Below are 25,250 nucleotides of genomic sequence, written 5' to 3' on the forward strand. Positions count from 1 at the left end.
GTCTGAAACGAGGGGAGCGGGCGGCTTGTCGGGTGCCCTCCCTCGGAGAGGGGAGAAGAGAGGCAGCTGTGCGGCAGGGCTGGCTCGGCTCGCCCTTCTCGCGGCGGCTGCTGCGCCCGGCTAGCCCCGCTCGGCACGCCCGCCTCGCCTCTCCCGCTGAAGATGGTGAGTATCTCCCGTCCCTTCGCCCTCCATATTCTCTCCGGTCGCCTTCCCCCGCCATTGTCCCTTTGTCCTTGAGAAGGGAACCAAGATGTCCTTGGAGCCGCCTGGGAGAGGCAGGTGGGGGGGGAGAAAACAGCCACCACCTCCAGGCGCCCCTCGATGCCCCCTTTTTTCCCTCCTCGGTAGGAAAGGCAGGGTTGAGCCTTGCGGTGTGTATGTGGGGGTCCCGTCCCCCCAAGCCCCTAATTCACATAGGGGGTGGAGGGTGCCGAGTTATAGGGATTCCTGGGGCGGGACCTGAGATCCGAGGAGAAAAGGGCGAGGAAAGCCCCATTTCCTTCCTTTGTCTGGGTTTTTATTTTTCGGGGGGTGGTGGAAAAGAGGTCGAAACCGACCCCCATCTCGAGTTGCCTCTCCAGCAGGAATTAGGGCGCCACGTAAGAGGAAGAAAAGCTTCGTCCTGTCACGCTTTACCTGTCTTCTTTTGGGTGTGTTTAAACTCCTCGTTTTTGTGTGGCTTTGTGATCCGAATTGGGGGTGCTCAGGAAGGGGATTCTAGGATTGGGGTAAAATCTCATGATCATAGGTGGAGGGGGGTTCAACACAACATCCTGGTTTCTTAGTCGTTTATTCACTGCATGTTGTCATTTTTTTAATTTAAAGGGGTGCTAAAATGCCTCCTTTTCTCCATTTTAGAGCAGTTCCTCAATTCAGATTAGGGGTTCTCTCTAAAGACTCTTGGGCTAGGCGCAGAACCGGATATTCAAGGAGGTTGGTGTCAAACCACAGCCGCCATTTGAGCTGCGGAGTTTTTCTTCTCTTTTGCTCTCTTCCCCCCCATCTTCTGCAGCAATTTTTTGGGGGGGTGTGGGCTAATCAATCCGTAACATAGGGGGCTGGTGCATTTTCCTTTCAGTATTCATGGAAAAGTCTGCATGAGTTTTTTGTAAATTATTTTCATGCCAGAATTAATCCTGAAGGGCAGGTACCTTGTTTTGCAGTTTGGTGTTACTCTAATGCAGCATTTGTGTAGGACACCATCGGGTGGGGGTCTGCTGCAAATTGAGACAGCACCTCTCCTAAAATATCTGCGGGAGGGAAATCAAAGGTGTGCTATAACTCCTTAGATGTCTTCTGCAAACTCCTAAGTACTTTAAAGGGTGGCTGTTGTTAACCATTGCTTCGGAAAAAGAGAAACAACCGTGTCTATTTCTGTGAGAACAAAAGACGCCATGTCAAATATAAAACTTGTTTTTCTGTATGTAGGGTGTTGGCTTTTAACTCTTTCTAAACGAGTGATAGAGAATAGACTGCGGAAAAAAACTGTTTGTTTACTTTCTAAGGACATTTTGAAAATACCATAAACAGTTTAATTGTGTGTGCTTTTTAACCAGAAACTATTTTTATGCTTTGGGTTTAGATAAAATATTTATTAAATGCGCTTATTGAAGTACATAAGGCTCTGTGTGTGTGCGCCAGTTGTACAGTTAAGTAAACTTCTAAATTAGAACTGGAATGCATAAGTGGAAAACGCAGCTTTTTAAAATGAGACGCAATAGGGTAAAAATAAGTTAACAGTTTAAAAAGTCGCAGAAGACATTTTTATTGTAAGTACCATTGTCAATATCTTTCATGAGCTTGAAATTTTCTGGTATACTTATTGTTAGAGTAAACTTAATTTTTTAATCCCTTTCCTTTTCCCTGAATTAGTAGTAAAATCTTAAAATGGGATATTGGGCAATTGCTTTTCCTTGGCTTCTTGGAGGCTCTTACTTAATCTTTAATCTTTGGAAGTTATGAAAATACAGTGTTTCTGTTTGTGGAATATCTGCAATTATATTTTTATCACGTTGTGTTAACTAATTTGTCCTTGTTCTAGAATGTTCATTTTCTTGTTCAGGCTTACATTGATGGTGTCTTGGATATTGAGTTACATAAATAGGTTACCAGAGAAGAAAGTTCTAGCAATGAAGCAAACACTTGGTATATTTTTAGCATGTTAGCAAATTTAAAAATTTTGGAGGCTTACTGGTTTCAACTGTTTACTGAACCAGTATCTGTCATGCAAATAACCCCATTTTGTTTAGAAGATGTATTTATTTCAAAGGATTGATATTGGTATTTAGTGTACCATTTGAAATGGTCATCTCCTAAATTAGTGGAAATTTATACTGTACTGTTATGAATAAAGTTAACCGTGACCAAGTTTCATAAAGACTTCTATATTGATACAAGAAAATAGAACTGAAATAAAGTGTAAATGTGAAGATAGTGGAATTCAAGTACTTCAGGGGACCAGTAAATATGAAAACATCAGAGACTCAAACAATACTAAAAGATATCAGTGTTAAGATGCCATTATTTGTGGTTTCAAATAGATGGTAAAAACTTTAGAGTGTCTTGCTGATTGATGTAACTGCTTGGAATTTTGAGAGTAAGACTAAGCACATTTGACTAATACTTTTATTCTGATAAACTCACAATTAGTTTGAGAATAGGTTTAGGGATAAACATCTATAATAATACCTCTGGTATGTTTTCTCTTATGAGGTGGCGAACAAGTTGTATTGAACAAAAAGCCTATTATGCCTTTATTTTATGCTAAGTTAGAAACATTACTTAACTTTAAAAGTACAGCTAACACTGATATAATTCTTCCCATTTTTTATTAAAATGTATAATATACAGCAAATGTCAAACAATTTTTCATTAAGCTAAACACATTTTCCTTGTTTAGGTATTCCGTGGATGTTTATCATTTCTGTAACTAATGGGTTTCAGATGACCTGTACAGACTTATTTTTTTGTTAAGGTAAGAATGGTTTTGAACTTGTTTGTTGTTTGTTCTTTTTGGTATATTCATCAGATTTATGTAGCTTTGTCTAATAGGAATGAAACACTAAATCCTGTTAAAACAATGCAATATGGTTGTTTTTATTTAATTTTATAATTTCTAATTGAAAAAAGAATAAAATTAAGATTTCTGTTTAATAAAATGAATGGTAAGTGTACCTTCTTGGAAATACATTCCATTGAAAATCAACAGTACTTTTTCCAAGTAAGTGGTTTAGGGCCACCATCTAAAGCAGCAATTGAACATGCTTAAGGAAATTGGTGATAAGCAAGTGGTGCTTACTTCCAAATAAGCACATTTAGGTGTATTGGTTAAGGTGTTGGACTACGACCTGGGAGACTAGGGTTCAAATCCCCACACAGCCATGAAGCTCACTGGGTGACCTTGGGCCAGTCACTGTCTCTCAGCCTCAGAGGAAGGCAATGGTAACCCCGTCTGAATTCCGCTTACCATGAAAACCCTATACGTAGGGTCGCCATAAGTCGAAATCGACTTGAAGGCTATCCGTTTCTATTTTGCAATTTTAGGATGCAAATATGCTTGTATCAACGGGTTGGGCAATAAAATGAATCTCAACATTGGAAAGAAAAGGATGGGCAACATTAAATATTTAAAATATATTGGGATAACCCCCCCATGCTATGTAGGACATAGTTTTTTGAAAAACAAAGTTTTAAAATTTTGTGATTCTTTGGAACTAATCACTTTTAGCCTTGAACATGTTCACCAATGCATCTGTTTTGTCTGTGTTGAATACCATTCTTTAACAAAAAACTTGTATGTTCTCTTAAAGATTGCATCAGGTTCTACTAACCAGGAAGATTCAGGTGGAGTTAGAAGAGAGCATGTTAACTGCTTCAGGTATGTCTTAGTTTACATAAGGCCCCAATCCATTGTACACTTACCTGGGAGTAAGTCCCATTGAACCCAGTGGAGCTTACTTCTGAGTAGACATGTATTGGATTGCAGCCTAATAATTACTACGTATCTTCTGCTGTTTGCAGCTTTTCAGCTTTTTAAAACCAGCATTGGTTTCCTTTAAAAGTACGCTTCTGATACTTATAACTTGAAAGGTCCTAGCTAGTATTTCCAATGTCATCTTCTAAATAAGGCATTGGTCTTACAAATTATTTTTTTAACAATTGACATACTTGAAAATACCAGTATTCTCTTAGCATTACAAATCAAAGTAGTTGAACAAAAACTTGGAAAAGTGCTTAGCGCTTAAGTGTTCAAATTTTCTGTTTGCTGCCCTGGGCTCCTGATGGGAGGAAGGGCGGGATATAAATAAAATAATAAATAAATAAATAAATAAAAAGTGATTTGTATATATTAGCTGAATAATTGTACAATAAGTCATAGATTATGGGGCCTAATGCACCCTCAGCTCTTTTGGTTGACTTGAGATTTTAAGCAGACACTCCAGTTTACAGCGACTTGAAGCCACATTATCACAGTTGTCTGATGGTGGTTTTCGGTAATTGATTTCTTCATGCGTTATGTTAGTTGCATATACAAAACTGAAGACCATCACAATGAACTATATCCTGTTACTTCAATCTTGTTGCTTTAAAGAGGAATGTGCACTTTGGGAATCTCAGCTACACTCAAGTCTATCTTGACTAATCAAGAGCTGAACAATTTTGAATGTGTTGTCTTTAGGTATTCCTAGTGCATAAAATATTAAGCAGAAGCACATATTTGTAAGCTGCTCTAGAGACTTCCTCAGCTGAAGAGTAGCGTAAAAATGTTATCCGTCAAATGCAATAGAGAATATGGATCAAAGTCTGATGTTTGACACAAGTTTCAAACTAAAATTAGTTTATTTAAAGCTGACTACATTTTAACTGAACAATAGCAGACGGCAGTGCTGCTTTGCTTAGAAGGAACTGTTACACGCTTTGACAATATTAGTAGAATACTCCAACATCTGTCTGTAGTACCGTTTAATCTCTTAATGCTGTACTGAAACTCTCTTCATCCCTGCCCATTGCCTGTGTTGGCAGAGGCTGATGGAAGCTGGAATCAAAACGCCTGGAGAGCACCAGGTTTGGGAAGCTTTCCTTAATGTAATTGAGGCTTATTTGTCTTTAATTACACCGAACAAAGTTTGTCAAAATAGAGCACATCAATTGTGTGAACTTGGCTTTATCCATCTAATTTGTATCATGGGCTAATTGATTTAACAGTGTTAAATAGATTATGCTAATATGAAACACAATGGAATTCATTTAATGTTTACTCATAAGTAGCTCCTGCTGAGTTCATTTGGGAATGTGCACAGGAAATCTAGGTTGTTTCTTTGGAAATTCAATAGCTTGATCATGAGCATTATTTTCCTTGGAGAATTCCCATATTTTTATCCTATTCTTTTTTCTTAGAGCTCAGGTTGGTGTATACGCCCACCTCTCATCCTCACAACTGTCTTGGTGAAGTAAAATGATAACTGGCCCAAGGTGACCCTGTAAGCTTTGTGACTTAATGGGGATTTGAATCCATTTCTCCATAGAATTTAAGTCCAATACTGTGCCTAGTACACCAGACTGGTATATTTTAAGCCAAATGTTAAGTCGAATAGTTTTAATAGTGGTATGGGAATCTCAAGAGTTTTAAACTTTGATTTAAAATTCAGTTGTAAATCTTAAGTGTTTTTGTTAAAGCAGTTTTCGTTTTCTGTGCCACTCTGGAGAATACAATAGAATGTAGACTATGGGATTTCATTGTTGAAAGGTAGAAAGGAAATGCTCAAAGTTTGTTTGCTTCAATCTGCACTCTGGATTCAATTGTAAAAACCGTGGAACTTATACAGATCCCTTTAGAATAGCAGATCGCTGTAGTATTCTTGGTTTATTCTCATAGCATGTGACAAGGTATTGAAAAACACCTGCACTCTCTTAGGGATCTGGCTGTAGTGCAGTTGGAAGATAAGTGCCAGTATATGAAATTCAGAGATTGATAGCTTCCAATAGTTGGGTCGAGGAACCATTTGAATATTAAAATATCTGTGTAAAGCAAACCATCTTGGCTGGCGCGTGAGGGTAAGATTTCTGGCTCTTAACATTATTCTCATTGAAAATTATCTGCTATGCTAATTATTGAGAAGTTCTGAATCAAAAGGAGTGTATTATTAGCATCTGAAAAATCTAAAAATTAAATGTGGCAGTAAAATGTCTTGTTCTTCTAATTTCTTTAGAGCCAAGAGCTCTAAGCATACTTAACATTATGCCACTTAATATAGAAATTAACTGTATATTTGGTCTGACTACCATAAATTTTCTGACTACCAGAAAATTAAAAATTCCCACTTCGATCACACCTATAATGTATATTTTTGGAAATATTCTTTTATATGTGTGTGCCTATTGAAATTGAGAGCCAGTGTGGTGTAGTGGTTAAGGTGTTGGACTACAACCTGGGAGACCAGGGTTCGAATCCCCACACAGCCACGAAGCTCACTGGGTGACCTTGGGCCATCACTGCCTCTCAGCCTCAGAGGAATGGTAAACCCCCTCTGAATACCGCTTACCATGAAAACCCTATTCATAGGGTTGCCATAAGTCTGAATCGACTTGAAGGCAGTCCATGTCCATTTCCCCTTGAAATTAAGGTTCATTTGCGGATCCTATTTAAGTCTCAGTATCTTGGACTTCTTGCTCATTCTTTTTATTCCTGTTCCAATAGTGAAATTGAATGACAAATAAGAGTCAGGTGACCCAATGTTTCTGCCAAGACTGTAGTTCTAAGCACAATTACCTGAAAGTGAAAATTTGTGGCGCTTGCTTCAAAAAATAGTAATCTGGAGCAAGGTCTTTTACTTTAGCTTGGTTTCAAACTGAACTCCAGCTGTTAAGAAGCCCAATATTGACTTTGGCACACTCCAAAACAAATGAATTCTGCTATATTATATTTTAGCTGCAATTGGCAACATACTTAAAGTATCTGTATTAATTCCCATACTATTTTTAGATTTACATTTGTGGAAAGAGGTTTTAACAGTATTGTATGTTGGAAACAGTTCATCTGGCACAAGTGTTGACTGAATATATTCAGTATGTGTGTATAACATTGCCAGAATAGAATGTGGAACGAGATCCCATGAACTGAAAATGCGGGTAAACACTAAATACTTAAATAACTATTAATTTTGAATGTTTGTCATCAGTTTTCTAACCTACAAATATATTGCACATGTGATTTGAAGGTTTTAGAACCTGGATAGGGGACCTGTGGCCCTCCAGATATTGGCTTCTAAGGCCCATCAAGAGAGCCAGTGTGGCGTAGTGGTTAGAGTGTTGGACTACGGCCTGGGAGACCAGGGTTTGAATCCTCACACAGCCATGAGGGTCATTGGGTGACCGTGAGCCAGTCACTGCCTCTCAGCCTTAGGGGAAGGCAGTGGTAAACCACCTCTGAATACCACTTACCGGTTGCCATAAGTCGGAATTGACTTGAAGGCAGTCCCATTTCCATTTTCAGTGCCCATCAGCTCAAGTCAGCATGGCCAGTTGTCAGGAATGATGGAAGTTGGAACATCTAGAGGGGAAGTTACCAATATTTGCATCTTGATATGTTTCAAAGCACAATTGCTTCTGAAAAAAGACTGGCTATACAGGCAGCGCAAGAACACGGCCAGTTTGTACCTTAAGCAGTTTTGTGCTTTGCCATAGTATGGTGTTGGTTCCTCTAATTCATTTCCAGAAGTACTTAGGCTTCATTCTGTTGTGAAGCTAAGCTTGTGTTTTGTCTGTGGAAGAATAGGACAAAGAAATCAGTTTAAGCTAAGTTTAAACTGTGGTGGTGTCCATTCAAACAGGTTTTGACAGGGTAAGTTTATCATGATGTGAAATGTTTTGGCTGCTACACATGTTTCAATTTATCCATATTGGACCATAAGGTTTTGGGAAACAAGATGACAGAATTCAATTTAGGATGCAGTCTGGAACTTAATTTATATGGAAACACCAGTTGAAATGAGTAGCTTGACTTCTGAATAAACGTTGATAGGATTGTGCTGTTGAACTTAAAATTCAACTAATTGAATCTAATATGTTAAAACTTGTCTCTCCAGACACGTTAAAGAGCTGGATGTGCAAAATATCTGATGCTGACTGAAGCACTGGTGAGTTGTTTTCTAAGCATGCTCGTGTGATTCAAAGTGTTTCTATAATCATATAAGTTAAACGGTTTTTTAAAATGAAAATGTTTTAAATTATGAAACTCTGGATTAAAGTAGTCGTTCAACCACAATAACCAATATAAAACCTATAGAGCAGGGGTAGCCAGTATGGTGCCCTCCAGATGTTGCTGAAATACAAATGTCATCATCTCTTACTATTAGCCATGCTGGCTAAGGCTGATGGAATTTGTAGTCCAGCAATATCTGAAGGGCACTGTGTTGGCTATCCATGTTCTTGAGTGAATCACTGTAAGCAGTAAGTAGGGGGAATTGCATATTTACATACTTAAAAATTCCTGTGGCTAAAAACATAGTATTTGGAAGAAGGATTTAGCCTAGTATCTCATTAATATGCTAGGATAATACATGCTGGGATATTTTTAGAATGAGAAATGCACAATTCCCCTACTTGCAACCTAAAGTAGTTTACCCCAGGAAAACTTTACTCGTCTTGATTTCTGCTGATGTACAAATCTGTGGGCTGGTTTATGCAGTTAACGTATGTACTAACAGGCAGGTTGCAATTCATTGTGCATGCAGAGTACTAAAATGGTTGGCTGTTGATAGGTCTTCTTCAGACTCCTTTGGGTTATGTGTCTAAATCAGTTAGCATTCTTAGCCACTCTATCTTACAGGACTGAAAGTGTCTTAACTAGAGATATAGAACCTAAAGTTCTTAATTTTCAAGTGTGCTATGATAACTGTGATCCTATAAAAATTCTAGAATACTTTGTATCACTTCTGCAACATTGAATCTTTTGAATTTGCATACTGTTTGTATTCTAAGATCTTTTCAGCGTTCTTTTTGTGCAGTGGTAAACAGATAGAATGCCATGCTGCAAACGTTTGAGTTCTAGAAAGTTCGGAGTTTTCCTCTCATTATTCCTCTGGTCACAGAGGTTGGTGATAAAATACTAGTGTTCTAGAGTAAAACTTCAGATTAATTTGAAGATACGATCGCTATGATGATGGGGAACCTTTCAACCTTTTGAGAGAGAAAAATGATTCTGCTTAAAAGAAAAAAGATAATGCTCATTCTGAGCACAAATGCCACTTGTGTGGGGTAGCTGCTTTAAATAGCGTGGCATGGATATTGCCTTCGTATGGCCAGTCATTCTTCTGGAGTGATCTACTACATGGTGAAGGTTAGTATTAGATCAGTATGTGGCAGCTCCTCCATGTGCTAGGTTGCTCTAGACAAACCATGTGGTGCAATTTAAAATAGCTGTTAAGTTGTGAGGTGTGTGGCTTCCCTTAGAGTAGGGAAGGGGAACTGTGGCCCTCCAAATGATGTTGGCTTTCAACTGTCGGTCTCAGTTAGCATGGTCAATGGTTGGAATTTATGGGAACTGCAGCCCAACAGCATTTGGAGGGCCATAGGTTAGCCACCCCTACCTTAAATTTTATTTGCTCAACAAGCTCATGCCACTTAGGCACTTTCTTGGATGTTTGTTTTGTATGACACTTGTTTGTGTTAACTCTCACATCCGTTAGACCCCTAATTCCTAAGCATAACTGTCTTAGTATATTACAATATTGTTAAGCATATTGCACTATTCTTAAAACAAGTTTATTTGAAAATCCCCCTGACTTCGGCACTTATAGCTCTTAAAGTTCTTCTCATTTCAGCAGTAGATTTTAGATTTCTAATTGGGAACTATAAGTCACTGGATGAAATGCTTCACATATTTCATTTGAATGCTCTGAAATGCTATAATTCAGGGTTTTTTATGTTACAAAGCTAGGACTCCTGAGCTATGACATCCAGAATCTGTTGCTGTGAATTAAGTGCCATATTTCAGTAATCTTTCATCAAGGCTAGTGTCCTCAAACTTTCTGTCTTCAGGGCACCCTTTCTGCATCATATCTGCTGAGCAACCAATATTTTGCATGGGATTCTGAACATGTTCTGGCATGGGAAGCCAGCAAACATTGAATAACATTGAAGCCTATTACTCACATGAACTGAATATGACTGAGATCTGTGTCTTAGAACCTACCTGATATTCTCTTTGGCTGTGCATTGTAGGGGAAGTTTGGTACTGATGTACAGAGTTAGACAGCCCAAGGAAATTCACATGCTCCCCCCCACCACACTAGCAGAAATATTTGGAAGCTTTCTGTCCTTTGATACCTAGAATTTGCTATCTTTTCTCCATCTAGGCTTTCTTTCAGTTAAACATATGCACTGTTACAGATCTTGTTAAGCTTCTGAGGAAACCCAGGTTTCCTTGGAACACAGTTTGAAAGCCACTGCTCCAAGTCAAGCTTTGTGCTCTCCCACGAGCTGTTTTCATTATTGGCCCCACAAGTCTTTCTAACAAGTTCAAATGCTTCCTCTTTGGCATACTTGTTTGCTACGTGTTTCCTTGACCGTCTCCCCTTTCCATGTTCTGTAACTAAGAAAGGTTTTACAGAATCCTTGGGTTTCCAGTTGCAATTAGTAATAACCCAAATGCTTATCTTGGTACTTTGCAAAGTATCAACACTGGTGATGTGAATCAAACTTGACCCTTACATTACTTTCAAAGAAATACTTGTATGTGTGTTAAATATAGCTAATTTGAACTCTTGACTCCTGCATACTACTTTGAACTGTCAGTCTTCTAATAAGAAAATGAAGGGCTGGAGTTCAGATTATATTCTTTTTATGAAAACTGAATATGCTACATAGCTTCCTAAAATGTTTGGTCAGGCACTTAAAATGCTGCAGAGCTCATTTTGCATCTTTTACTTTAGTTCAAAATATTGCTGATTATAAGCAAACTTTTGGAGATCTAGTCCTGACATAACACTATATCCTTTTAATAGTACTAAATAATAAAAAGTTGAACAAGGTCAGTTCTGCACTATTAGTGCACCTAAAGATTCTGAAACAAATGTTCTCTTAAGATAAGGAACATGTGGCATTCCAGATGTTGAACTCCCAACTCACATCTTCCCCAACCATTGGCCATGTTGTTTGGGACTGATGGCAGTTGGGAGTCCACAATATCTGGAACGCCACAGGTTCTCAATCTCAGCTGTCCTAGAGCTTGTTTTGTAAATGAATCATTGGGTTTTTTTACAGAGGTAGAACTCATAGGGATAAATTTGTTTGAGATGCCTGAAGTGCTTAGTCGTCTGCTACTTGCTGTAGGATCTTTTGTACCACAGTGAGGTCTCTGAAAGGAAAGTAGGTACAAACGTTCTGAAGAGGTTTTTCTCTTTTGTAGAGTTCCATCCATGTGGGCAACTAGTGTTAAATCATGAGAAGAAAATGCTTGTTGAATTCATTTTATTTTTCTCATAAGAAGGGTGGCATGCATTCAGTATGTTATTGTATTCATTCCAGAGTCAAAACTGGGAATCCAGCTCTTCAGTATGAGCTTCTACTATTGTCCCAACCTCACTGGGACTCTTAGTAAGAGGCAGAATGAAAGACAATTGTTTTTCCATCTTGCCAGCGTTGCTTGGTTTAGATCAGAGCAAAGTATAACTAAATAGGACCATAAGTAATATAGAGGAGCGTCAACAAGTACATCAGCATAAGCTTAGGGTTGAGTGTTCTTTGGTTCATTTTTTTCTAAAGCACTTACATATGCTATCAGTTTTTGGAATTGCCAAATGGGAGAAGGCTTTCAGCAGTGTCCTAAACTTCAGAAACCATTTTATGGCCTTTCAAATCAACACATGACCTTTCTTTCAACTTGACCAGCTTTGATTACCACCAAACAGTAAAGATTCAACTTCATTTTGCTAGGTGTCCAGTCACAGGAACCACTAAATACTTGATGATGACTTATTTGACTGATTTACTTGTTGCAGTGACCCAGTATGAAATGGATTTAACTGAATTGTTAAACAGCTCTGTGTGCCAGCAATGTAGGGTATATTGGAGGATAGGAGCACTAAATAGAGAAAGCAGATAATATTGTCTGTAAATGGGATTACGTTTCCTGTAACCTGTTCCTAGAAAAGCACAACTATTGAGTTCTTGTGGCTGCACCCTAGTCTGGTTGTGGCATTAATGTCTGCTATGCTGTTGAATCTACAGAGCAGTGTGTTGGTGATAGAACTAAATAAAATTGTCCAGGGCTAGGGGAAAAAAATTGAAATATTTAGACACCTGGGTGAACCAGTCACTTGGGGTTCCTCAAGCCCTAGTTTCACCCACTTGTATTTTTGTGCTTGTTACACTTGAATGGTTCCATGGGTTGTATTCAACTAAGTCCTACTCAGAGTGGACCCATTGAAATTAATATACCTAAGTTAGTTTTGCCTGACTTCAGTGGGTCTAGGACTACTGTTGAATACTGCCCCATATTTTAAGAACATAAGAAGAGCCTGCTGGATCAGGCCAGTGGCCCATCTAGTCCAGCATCCTGTTCTCACAGTGGCCAACCAGGTGCCTGGGGGAAGCCCACAAGCAGGACCTGAGTGCAAGAACACTCTCCCCTCCTGAGGCTTCCGGCAACTGGTTTTCAGAAGCATGCTGCCTCTGACTAGGGTTGCAGAGCACAGCTATCATGGCTAGTAGCCATTGATAGCCCTGTCCTCCATGAATTTGTCTAATCTTCTTTTAAAGCCATCCAAGCTGGTGGCCATTACTGCATCTTGTGGGAGCAAATTCCATAGTTTAACTATGCGCTGAGTAAAGAAGTACTTCCTTTTAGGCTTGACTGTAGCAGGATTTGCACGTTATAACTTGAAGTACGAAAGTCCTGGTCTTGAAATTGATTATCTTTTGCTATATATAGGTTGACAATGTTTTGAGTGACAACAATATTGTGAGAAGTGCCAACATAATTTCATAAATTAGCTTAAATTTAAAGTTTCTGTAAATTTGTAATTTCAAGAGAATGAGGTACTCAAGAATCAGAATGCTCTGAAAACATTCTGTTGTACTGGCAAATTTTCTTAAAGTTTCAAAACATTCTTATGGCGCATCACAGACATTTCTTCAGATTGGATGCTCCCCTTTGAGACTACAGTCACACCCAGTGTAACAGATGGGTACAGTTAGGAACTGGACAGGAAGGAGGTGACAAATGTGAAAGGGCTGTAAAACCAGACTGACAAGAATACCCAGTTGTCCATGGTTGGCTACCCACATAGGATTGAACTTAGTGTATAATGAGGCTTACATCAGAATAAATTGGAACACATATTGCCCCTAGAAATTGTAGATGGATTGTGAATTTTTGCTCTTCTGTCCTTTTTTTTTATGTTGATAGGAATCAACATTAAGGAATCTGTTTCTTTTGATCATGGGGTTAGTTGTATACCCAAAGACCAAGTTGAGATAAATTAGTATAGCCAGTTCTACCATCTAGTAAAGTTCTCTGTCAGCGCCTCCCCATAACTTGTGCGCAGATCCGTATTAAATCTTTAGTGGCAGGAGTACGTGTTTGGTCCCCTAACCATACTGTACTGCTTGCATTTTTTCACTCTGAAATCTCCATCTTGCTGCATCTATGATTGCCTATATAATATCAAGGTGTGATGCCCATGAACTTTGAAGTTCCTTAAACTGAATTATATATTTATATATTTCAGCTGTGCACCCTATGTGCTTACTAAGTGCTTTTTAAATAACCACACAGAAAATGTTATGAAATTCATCAAAACTTTTTGAAGAATTCAAACAAAACATTTCTTCCTTTACAGATTCTGAAAGAGCATGGAATAGTATATTCCTTACATTATTTTAGTTAAGAATTGTAATTATAAAGCATGTGCCCTGAGCTAATGTATTCCCCTTTCCCTATAGCAATCCTGAAAAATTGTGAATTAATTGTTCCTTACCTTTTAAAATTTTCTTCTTCTGACATAGTAATTTTGACATTCTTAGTCCTTTGACAATGTATTTAAAAATGTGTTCAGATATGATGGTTCAATATTGGTTTAGTTTAAGGATAAAAATTATCTGTATTCCAACAGCATTTTTCTTTTAATTTTTTTATAAAGAGACCAGACAAAGGAAGAATCTTAAAGGGAGACAACGAGTTCCAAATCAAGATGGCAGTTCCACTGATTGAGAGGTTGAGGAATGAACTAATGCATGATTGCTGAGTATGTCCAGCCAAGAGGGGCACTTTAGCATGGACCTTCAATGTTACCTTAACCAGAGAAGATTTGGGCTAATGACCATCCAATACATGGATTTTATTAATTAAATGATTTCAAACTCTTGTATTAGAACTTACTTGGGGTTGGGGATGGAACTGTTTGAATTTTCAAGCCAGGAATGTATGCATATGTTCGTCACCTATTTACTTGGCAGAAGTGCGATGCTATTTTAAATGGCTTAAATAAAAGTGGTTTTTTTACATTTTTATCTTGTTTGTCGTCTTTTAGGCTTAAAGGCTCTTAATGTATTGATTACTTTTGTTGCTGGTTGTGTTTACAAGAACTATTTGATTACTGAGTTTCACAAAATGGTATTTCAAATGTTAACTTTTCAGTTTGCCTTCAGATTTCAATAGAATCTTATTCTTGGTTGGGGTTTTCTGTGATCTCTAGCTTGTTGCGAAAGCTTGTATCCTCTGATTGGTGTTATGTCTGTTTGATCTAGCATAAATGATGGTGGATGTCAGCAAGACATTTGCAGATTGGCGCAACTATCTTAGAATGGTACAATATGTGTAGTGACCTGACAAACACACTATGTATGGCCTGGAGTCTTCTGTGACAGTTCTAGGGTTGGATGATATTCACATACCTAAAAATTGGCCCTTTCTCAACCCTTGTCATTACAGTTTGACTTCCTCATGGTGTGATATGCAGGCCTAATTATCTTGATCATGCTTAACAGTATATTAAATGGATTGCTGTTTGTACAAATATCTGTATGGCCATACTGTATTGATGTTCATGTCAATCAACACTATAGCTGGATAAAGAATTTAGGATGAATTTTTGCCTCTGCACACCATTAACGTTGGCCTTATGCATTTTATTGAGCTACTACATACAATTTGCCACTTCATGTCTACCAAACAACCCAAATCTAGAAGCCAGTTAGCTAACTTCATACATAAGTTTGAGGCATTAGGTCCATTTTTTTTCTGACACAATGTTATAAAGTATTAAGGGGAAACTGGATCTAAAATGCCAGGTTGCTGTTGGATGATGATTTTTATTGATGGGTATCATAATTGTGTTTCTGATATTAATGTTGTAAATATGACAGTTGCCCATATACCCATTCTTAATGCCTATCTGTGTAGTTTGTTTGAGTTTAGATAAAACTCCTTAGGTTCTGGCTAGTGGAATTCCTTGGATATTTAATTGAGATACTAACAGCTGTAATGCCACTTACTTTGACCCAAACGTGTTCATCAATTTGAAGACATGAAGCCTACCTTCAAGAATAGTCTGCTGCCATTGTAGAATTCTCAGACTAATCCTCTCAAATTGCTCCCTTGAAAATGCATGGCTTGGACTAGCTCTCTTGGGCTGAAATGATTGGGAAATGGCAACAGATTGGTTCTTGTGGTAGAACTTTCTGCTTGTTCAGACCTTCTGCTCTACCACTGTAGGGTCATACTTGTGTCCATCCTTGGTACTGTGATACGGTCTTTCAAATGTCTAGGGTTGTGAGAAATACCAAATATCCCAATCAGTGAGGAATGGTCACTGGACAAGCAACTTTTGTGCCACTCTTACCTTAGGAATTCTGAACAGTTTTTGTTAATCCTTGATAATTGATTAAGGAGTGTGGCTAAAATGCAGAACTTATCAAGAAATGGGTCAGAAGACAATAAATAGGTCTAGAACTATCTTATAACCATCTTGGTAACCAGTGAATTGGAATACCAGAGCTACAGTTTTGTTCTTTACAAACAGAGCCAGTAGGGAGGCGCTATTGAGGCGGAAGGGCTAATACAGAACTTTTAAAGACCCCATTGGAATTTCTTTTCTCAGATTTATGTATTAGGGCTATTAGTGTCTTAATGCCTCCTAGAAATGAGCTATTTGAACAATTTCTTTTACAATTACCCTTTGGGGGTATTAGCCTTCCCATGTGGACTACTGATGCTAACCCACTGGATACCAGTCTCACTTCCATTCATTCAAAATGGCTTGCTGTACCACAACTTCCTGTCGAGGGAGGAAGTAATTTTAGCCCAAGGACAGAAATCCAAGGCAATCCTCTCCAACAAAAGCAACCAATAATCTCTCTTTTGGCTTGGAAAGGGTGTCTGAACCAGATGGGGTTAAGTTTCTCCCTCTACAGATGGGAGTTGGGTGAAGATGCCAGTGATGGGGGTAAGCTCCCTTTAGGTGGAGGCTCCCTCTTTTTTTTGGGTGGAAATGAAGGGGTGGGTCTATGGTACATCACCTGAGTTGTGGGGTAAATGTAGAGAGTGTCAATCAAAGGCAGAGCTCAGAGCTGGGAAGAAAGCTCTAGATGGCGGCTGTGCCTTGGAGAGCGCGTTGAGCCTCCCTTCCTTTTTCCACCCTCCGCCACTTTTGCGCAACTTTGCCCAACTTTTGGGCAGCCTCAAGAGGCTCCTGCGGCCCCTAGTCTCTCGCGGGGACCAGCGTAGAGGGGATCGGGCGTTTTTCGGGCAGAAAAGCAGCTTTTGGGGGCTCTCTCGCCTTGTTGGAGAGAAGCAGCCGTGGAGGCAGCCCAGGTCGTTGTTTTTCCCAGCTTGGAAGCCATGGCGTACCTCCATTTTTGTGCGCTCTCCTAATGAGCTTTTCCTCCGGATCTTTTTTCTTACTCCTCTTTTTTGGCTTTAATTATTGCCTCTGGCGATTTAACGAATGCAGATCGTTTGGGATTAAACTCTTTATTTATTATTTTTCAAAAGAAATCCGGCTCCCCTCCCCCCCCCGCTCCGCCTGTATTAACCTCCGAAATATTTTGGAGGTAATGTTTTCCCACGACCCGAAACTAATATCGGGTTGGACCTGCCGCCGGTGCTTGGATCAGGTAGGTGGGCGATTATTAATTACCGTTTTGAGGGTTTTTTGCGCTTTTTGAATACTTTTGATTTTTTTCTGTCGACCGGTTCGAACGACCCTGGAATGACGCAATAAAATACCGAGAATACTTGCTTCTAGGGTGACTTCAGGAAAGTTTGTAGGATGCTCCCCAGGGCTGAGTACCCTCGTGGTATTTTTTTTCTTCAAAAAAATGTGTAATATAATTTTTTTCCCGTGCTGATGAGCCTTCTGCATTATTGTAAGAAATATCATTGCAGCGTCAGGACTTTGTTCTTGGTATTGAAAGCCAAAGGCACACACTGGGACCTTACCTTTCTTTCAACTTTTGACAGTAAATACCTGGGCACAGGACTTCAAAGCAAACACAGCCACCCCTCTACCTTTCCCTTAACTATTTAAGAATAAAAAGATGATGAGAAATACGGATAAAAGCCAAGGAGAGGAGGGTTCAGTCCACAGCAATGTATCGAGGTATGATCTATCAACTTTATTGTTTTTTGTACTAACCTGATTTCACAGTTTACCTTTTGGCATCCTTGGGTTAACCACCGGGACAGAAACAATATGTATATTTCGATGCTTTTGATTATTTTCTTAAGGAATGACCTTGAGATTGCTAATATGCCACACCCTAATTTTTGTTGTTGTTGCAATTTCTGGAAGTTGTGGTGTGACTTAAAAGGCCCATGCCATAGTTAAAAGGTAGACCACCTTTCTACAGATGGAACCTTTTCCTTTATATTATGCAAGTTTCAGCTTCTGAATTTTGTGTTTTTGAGGGGTTTTGTGCGGTGAAAAATGACCTTGCCTCTACAGCACTTACTGCATTGCACCATTTTACATATAAGGGATTTTTTTTTCTTTGAAGAATTTCTGAAGTCTAAACTTCACTTGAAGGCCAGACAGAAGCCTGATAGCATTGTAAATAAGAAACTACACAAAGTTACATGAATGGGAAAATAATAATTTTAAAATAAAACCCAGAAAGTGTATGTGTGGTTGACACCCCTTGCTTGATATTCATCTTGAGTTTACAGAACTTTGATACTGTTTTAGGTATTTTAACATGTTTTGATACACTTTAACCAGATTTTCTCACGGATAGTAGTTCCATTCAAAAGAGAAGTGACCTAAGTTAGTGGGACATCTCAGAATCTTGGCTATTTTCTTTTTAACTTGAAGTATACTCCTGATGTTTGGGATTTTATATGTATTAATTTTTGCAGGTGGTGGGAAGGCCAGCCAAATAAAAATTATCATTTTTAATTTGTTTCTGACACTTTTTTGTGTAACACTATATCGTAAGAATTCTAATACTAATTTTTTGCAACATATTTACTTGTTACTTAAAAACACTTTTTTACTGTTTGAGCATTTATAACCCTGAAACTAACTTGTGTACCAATCTGTACTTGTGGCAAGTGTATGGATACTTTATGATGTCTAGATTTTAATCCAATAAATATACTAGAATTTGAAATTATACTTTTTTGGTAGAAAAGTCCTGGATAGAGGGTGTTTTCCTGCAGTATATTTAGTATTAAGAGACTGAAAAAAGATAAAATATTGCAGTGGAGGTGGATATATTTAATTGAAAACCAAAACTGATTTAATTGCAATTTTTGATGGGGGTGAAAAAGACATTTGATTCCCCACAAAGGTACAGGAAAGCTTGGATCTTTTTAAATGCATAATTTTCAGCTCTGTGGAACTCGCAACTCTGTCATGCAGTTGTAAACGTCAAACTGCTGACTTGGTAATATTGTTTTTGAAATTAATCGACTATTCCGGGTTGTTGATAAAAAATGCATTTTTAAAAAATAAACGTGATAAACTCAACAAAGGGATTTAGCATTGTGAAGAACACCAAACTAAACATTTAAATGCTGTGAAATTGTGTTGAATTAGAAGATTAGATTAACCACTCTTTGACATTTTCTTTCCTTTTTTTTCCCCTTGGGTATATTATTTGCATAACCTTCACACATGAACTTTTGGTTTCTTGGTTAACAGATTGTATGCCCAACATCAAGCAATATGTTAACACCTATTATATTAAAATAAAGATCCAAATGCCTCTCTTCCTCCCCCATGCCCTTTGCCTTTTTTCATCAGAATGTATTTACTACTAGCAGTACTCAATCACATGGACTCTGAGAGCAACTAAGCACTGTGTAAATTATTCCTTCTTGATGTTTATTTTCTGAGCTGCGACTTGTATCAGTGTCATGAAATGTATTTTGGTTTTTTGGGTATAAATTTAGGAGGTGTGTCGGGGAAATTGCTTTTAGGAAGGCCACCTGAAATTGTGTGCACACATCATAACTTGCAACTTCCTTTCTGAATGATTGGGGGTGGGGGAACATGTCAAGTCCTCCATTGATTGGAAGATGAGTTGTAAGTTTGGGATGGTGGTTGAAGGGGTGGGTAAATGTGAACATGAGAGAGAGAGAGAGAGAGAGAGGTGGGACTAGCTCTATGTACCTTTTATGGTTTTTAGGAGAAGGAATAACCTTTTCTTTTCCTTGTCTCCCCCCGCAAATTGGCCCAAGACTATTTTTCATAAGTGCTTCTCATGCTTAAGTCTACAAGAATCCATTGTACACAAACCACAATTCCTGGGAAACACTTTGAAAATGCATTTTATTCTTGAGGAAGGGGTTGCTTTTTAACTCTTCTTCCCCAGTTTTAGAAGAGAGATTGTATATGGCTAAAGGTCTTTGGAATTGCTACTTCTCCCGTTCTTCGGTATTCAGATATATTGGATGGAATAAAATTCCCAAATTATAGACAGCTCAGGTGTGCTCCAGGTCCATGGTCAAGTACAACTTGTCGTGGCACAATTGTCACCTGTTACAGGTTTTGCAGCTTTCTCTAGTTTTATAACTTGGAAGTCTCTTTCATAAAGTTTGATGCCTCATAACCTAATAAGTGGGTGCTGTGGCTAAAATGATGAGTGTTCTGACATGGTCATGACCAAAAATATTGAATGAAGAAGCTGCAGTGGCTCACAGTAGGGCCCCGCTTTGCAGCGCTCCACTTTACTGCGTTCCACCGATACAGCGGTTGTCAGTTGCAGAAAGGCCCTGCTCCTACGGCGCTTGTTCCGGTTTTACAGTGTTTTTCGGCCATCGGGCACCATTTTTGTCAATGTTAGTCAATGCGTTCCGCTTTACAGCGGATTTTGCTTTATAGCGGCGGTCCGGAACAGAACCCGCAGTATGAGCGGGGCCCTACTGTATTCTGCAACAAAACCTGCCAAGGTTTAAGTCATGGTTGGAGAACTTGTGGTTCTCCTCATGTTGTTGGCCTATAACTCCTATCATCCCTGACTGTAGGCTGTACTGTCTGGGGCAGAAGGAATTTGTAGTCCAGCGTCTGGAGGGCCACAGGTTGCCCACGTTAGGTTTAGGTTGTAAACGAGATAGGACATATTCATTAGTTGGAAGTCTTTTTTTAAAAAAAGATTTCATTAAAGGCATTAACTATTAAGAACATTGCACAAGGTCTTTCTTTTAACCTTATTTCCCATATACACATGAATAATTTGTTTATTAAATTTCTGTGCCACTTTAATAGCATAGCTTCCGGTGGTGCTTACAGTCAAAAAATAGAAAAGCCAAACATAAAACATTTTGAAAAGACTTGCAAGACAAACTCCATCTGAAAACCTAATATAAGTCACAATCGGATCTATGCCATGTGGGAGCAAGCCATATCGAACTCAGTTGGACTCATGAGTAAACATGTTGATGCATGTTGTGTTTAATGGAAAGCTCTTTCAAGTAACATTGTTTTCACCTGCTACCTGAAAGGGAGGGAGGATGTTAGTTGAATCTCCCTAGTAAGGGAGTTTAACTGGGGTCCCATCCCCAAGCTTGCTGTAGATTAGGGGTAGATAACTTGTTACCTTCCTGCTGTTGCTGATGTACATCTTCCATCATCTCTGATCATTGGCCATGCTGGTTGGGGCTGATGTGAGCTGAGAGTCCCAACAACATCTGGAGGGCCACAGGTTACCTATGCCTGCTGTGGTTCTTTTAGCAACCACTCATTTAAGGTGATAGAAGCACCTGCAGCAGGTCCCAAATCAAGCCTTTGTTTGGGGAACTCTGTACACAAGAAGTTGCACAAGGTTGCAATCCTGTTTCTGTACTCAGCCCTGTTCTCAGCATAAGAGAAGTGGGAGTTGCTTCCAAATAAGCATAGTTGGGATTGGGCTGTTACTTGGAGGTAAGCTACAATGGAATCGGTGAAATCCTGGAAAACCACACAGAATTAGGGTATCCAGTAACACACAAGATGGGGCTGCATGATGATGCCATTTCTAACAAAGCTAATAGCTGTTTGAGGCTTGCTTTGTGTGATATTCACAATGTGTGTATACGCTGCAAAATCTTTGTTATGGCAACTTGTATATTTGCCTTCATGCTCCAGTCTATAAACATTTAGACTACATCAGAGTACAGAGTTAAAAAACAGCCTTTTTCTTAAAGCCTTCTAACACTCACCCTGCAAATTCAGAGCTTTCTATTCAGAGCAATTTCTTGTTAAATGTGGAAGCAGGGGCTGCACCATGCAGATTTCTGTTAACAATGCACATTCAGTCAGTGGCGGCCATTTTACGAAGCACCACACTCATATAAAAGGATTTTTAGCTGGAGACAATGAGTGAGGGGGTGGAGGGGGAGAGAATTACTGGTGTTTGTGGAGCCGGGGGGGGGGGGAAGACTTTAATATTCCTTGCCGTGTAGGGCATGAACCATGATCTGGGGAAGAAGAAAAGGAGGTTAGGTGGGTAGGAGCCAAATAAGAAAACGCTAAGCAATTTTGATGCAAGTCGAGTTTGTCACAAAATGGCTGTTCCTTTGTGCCGCATAGCCATATACTGCATTGCACTGTGTACTTGGTAAAAAAAAAGAAAAAGCACAGCAGGAAGTTGCTGGTGGGTAGTTCAAAGGCCGTCTGGGGCTGGACGAGAGCTCTGGTTGGCTGTCTGCTCACTCGGTGACAGAAGGGTTAACGGCGGCAGAGCTCTGGCAGCTGCTGTAGCCCTGCCTCTCTGGCGACGTCAGTCAGCCGACTCTCCTTTCTCAGAGCCAGACAGCTTTCTCCCTGCTCAGCCAACCAGGGCGCATTAGAAAGAGCCCTTTGCATGCAGTGCCTTCACTTCCGCGGGGCTGGAAAGCAGAGACAGCCTCAGCAGTGGAGTGCCTGCATTTTTTTTTTAAAGCAAGCAGCACTTTATAAACATCACTGCTGTGGAAAAGCACGTGTGTCTTCGTAGGCAGGGGCAGCAAGACCAATAAGCCCTCAAATCAGAATATTCTGCCAAAAAGGCATGGCTTTCCTTCACCCATATGCTCAAAACTGTTTCTGGGAGAATAGCAACGGAATCCTGTGAGGTCTGGAAAGCTAGCATATTTATTGACCACACTTTGTCAGAAGCCTCATCAGATTTCTGGGAGAATTCAATAATTTCATTTTTAGGATACCTTCCTCACATGTATAGGGGTGCAAAGTTCATCTATGTTTAATTTGGCTACAGTTTAAGGAGAACAGAGCTGTTTATGCAAGAAATGACCATTATGTGGGGCAGTCCCTTGCCCCCTTCCTTAGGTCATATTTAAACAGTGGGGCTTCTCAGGCATGAATCTGCTCGGTAGGAAAAATGATTAATGCCCAGTAATCTTGTAATTCAGATGAAGCTCTGTCGTAGAAACATTTACTGAAATATTTACTATTTAGATTCATTGAGATTTCATTAAAAAACAGGTGCCTGTAATCACAGCTGCCTGAAAATTATGCTGTTTTATTTTGGAAAGCTCATCCCTTTAATTTTGAATATGTGCTGGGCTGGCTGTGGTGCTGAGGGAAATGCACTTTGCACTTCCTAAGAAGCGCTCTTTTAATGTTTTTCATTTCTGAAAATAGGTTTTGGTACTCCATCCTTGCTCCAGTTTAGGTCCTTGTCTTAATAATTCAGGCTGGTCAATGGCGCTTTGAAAACCTTTGAAATGAAATGCTTGGCACATGGATTAACATTTGTGGTTGCTCTGTCATGAACTCCTGTTAATAATCCCAGACAGTTTTGTCTTGGATTCTGCATGATGCTCTGATGAACCCTTTGAACCCTTGCAAAACTGGCGCTTGACATTCCACTCTCTACACCAGGCTTTTAGTATGTGAAGACTATAGGTAAGAAGAGAGCCTGTAAAGACAGAAAACTTAATCCAGTTAAGATGTAAGAGATCTGGAATGTCACAAGACTAGTTTTTGTCTTCCAACTTCCCCATTATTCTTTCTGTGAATGTACAGATTTGAGTCACAGATGGCCTCATTCTTACTCCTTGCAAGCGAGCTATTGGCTCTAATTCATGTAGAAGCACACCAAGTAAAGAATCTGGTTTCCTGAGGAGAGAAATGGCATCGTTCTAGGTAACTTTAAACTCCTGCCATTGTCTGTTACGTCAGCAAACACTAATAAAAAAGGAGAACCTGCCATGTGCATACATAATCAGACTGCAGCCAAGTTGATTTTACTTAATTTTCAAGTTGCATATTTTATACTTAATTCTTCCTCCACCTCCACCCTATTTATCTGTGCTTTTTCAACCCTGCCCCAATCTGTAGCTTTTTACTAGTCATCCACTTTGCAGTTCAGTCATTAAAACTTCCCTTCTGCCCCCAAATAAAAAAATGTGCATTGCTTTTTATGGATCCGAGTTCTTAAACACTCAACCTACTATCATCTGCCTTGTGGGCACTTCACATCTGGAATGGGGACAAACCAGTGGTTGATATTCAATGCTAGTGCTACTCAGAGCAGACCTAATGAAATCAACAAACTTGTCCATGGAATGCAATAGGTCTGCTGAGACTATCAGTAACATTAGATTCCACCTAATGTGTTGCAACAATGGTTGTTAGCAAACACCCTGTAGTATCCCATATTTTTTTAACCAATGGAGACATAATGGTTTCAATAGCAAAAGCTGCATCCCCCCTCCCACTTTATTTAAAAAAAATTGAAGCTGCTTAATCATTTGCATTTCTAAGCAGTGTATGTAAAAACAAACCATGCATGAAATAAACAATAAAATCATCCTAAAACTAAACACTGCCTTAAAATGCCTACTAGAACAAGAAAGGCTTAGTCTTGTGTCTGAAGTTCAACAAGGAGGGTGCCTGTCTAATCTCAGTTGAGTTCCACAGGCTTGGGCCCACTACACTGAAAGCACGGCTTCTAGTTGTTATGAGCTCTCTAGTCATTACTTTGCTGAACATCTAGCCTGATGAAGGGTCATGTTGGACTCAAATGTTTGCTTCCTGTTTTGTGACATTTAATTTGGGCGGAAACTATCTTGTTGTATATACAGGGTTTATTTGGCAAGGGAGCTACGTTCATTTTGATCCTGGCTGAATGGACCAATGGCCTGACTCTGTATAAGGCACCTTCTTGTGTTCCAACCTATAGGAATGGGTTTCACCTCTGTAGCCTTTTTCTAAGTTAGCTGTACTTGGTTTGAGCAGAAATACATTTTGGTCCTATGGCTGGAGACAGTCTGCTTCTGCATGCCAGTCGGTGGGAACTGCCAAAGGGGAGAGTGCTCTTGCACTCGGATCCTGCTTTTGGGCTTCCCAGCGAGGCATCTGGTTGGCCACAGTGAGAACAGGATGCTGGACTGGAGGGGCCACTGGCCTGAGCTGGGAGGCTCTTCTTACGTTAAGAAATAGTGTATATACACCTTGGCTCTCTGTCTCCACCTTCACACACACACACCCGGCCAAATACACGGGCAATGTATCTTAATCGTTTCTTCCGCTAAGGACATATGAAGAGCATTCTTGGATCAGGCCAGTGGCCATCTAGTCCATTATCCTATTCTCACAATGGCCAACAGTTGCCTATGGGAAGTTTGCAAGCAGGACAGATACCGATCACACCAGGTATTTATTCCACTTTTATTGCACTTTAAACAGTCATGGCGTCCCCCCAAGTATCATGGGAAGTGTACTTTGTGAAGCGTGCTGAGAATTGTTAGGAGACCCCTATTCTCATCACAGAGCTACAGTTTGGCAGAGTGGTTTAACAGTCATTTCCTCTTCCCAGAAAAC

At 39.5% G+C, this 25,250-nt stretch overlaps 1 protein-coding gene and 1 long non-coding RNA gene across 9 annotated transcripts in view; both read left to right on the forward strand.

Moving 5' to 3' along the window:
* The first annotated feature begins 210 nt into the window (after window positions 1-210).
* Window positions 211-14,514, forward strand: LOC133369678 (uncharacterized). 6 transcript variants are annotated; one of them, XR_009758947.1, is made up of 5 exons: window positions 211-653; window positions 2,903-2,977; window positions 3,813-3,880; window positions 8,088-8,138; window positions 14,145-14,514. It is a non-coding gene; the product is annotated as an uncharacterized LOC133369678 (long non-coding RNA). The 6 variants fall into 6 exon arrangements; XR_009758949.1 differs by lacking the exon at window positions 211-653 and adding an exon at window positions 960-1,150; XR_009758946.1 differs by lacking the exon at window positions 211-653 and adding an exon at window positions 1,173-1,273.
* Window positions 14,515-16,156: 1,642 nt separating this feature from the next.
* Window positions 16,157-25,250, forward strand: part of CHD2 (chromodomain helicase DNA binding protein 2) — a 94,943-nt gene continuing 85,849 nt past the window's right edge. For 2 of the 3 annotated variants that reach the window (XM_061595931.1, XM_061595933.1), the window contains exons 1-2: window positions 16,477-17,118; window positions 17,465-17,603. In XM_061595931.1, the coding sequence (XP_061451915.1) occupies window positions 17,542-17,603 (62 nt within the window). In that variant the 5' untranslated portion in view covers window positions 16,477-17,118; window positions 17,465-17,541. Of the gene's footprint in view, window positions 16,449-16,476; window positions 17,119-17,464; window positions 17,604-25,250 lie in introns of those variants that run through there. The other variant, XM_061595932.1, reaches the window with a different exon arrangement.

This window comes from Rhineura floridana, chromosome 14 (assembly GCF_030035675.1).
Source record: "Rhineura floridana isolate rRhiFlo1 chromosome 14, rRhiFlo1.hap2, whole genome shotgun sequence".
NCBI classification, from domain to species: domain Eukaryota; kingdom Metazoa; phylum Chordata; class Lepidosauria; order Squamata; family Rhineuridae; genus Rhineura; species Rhineura floridana.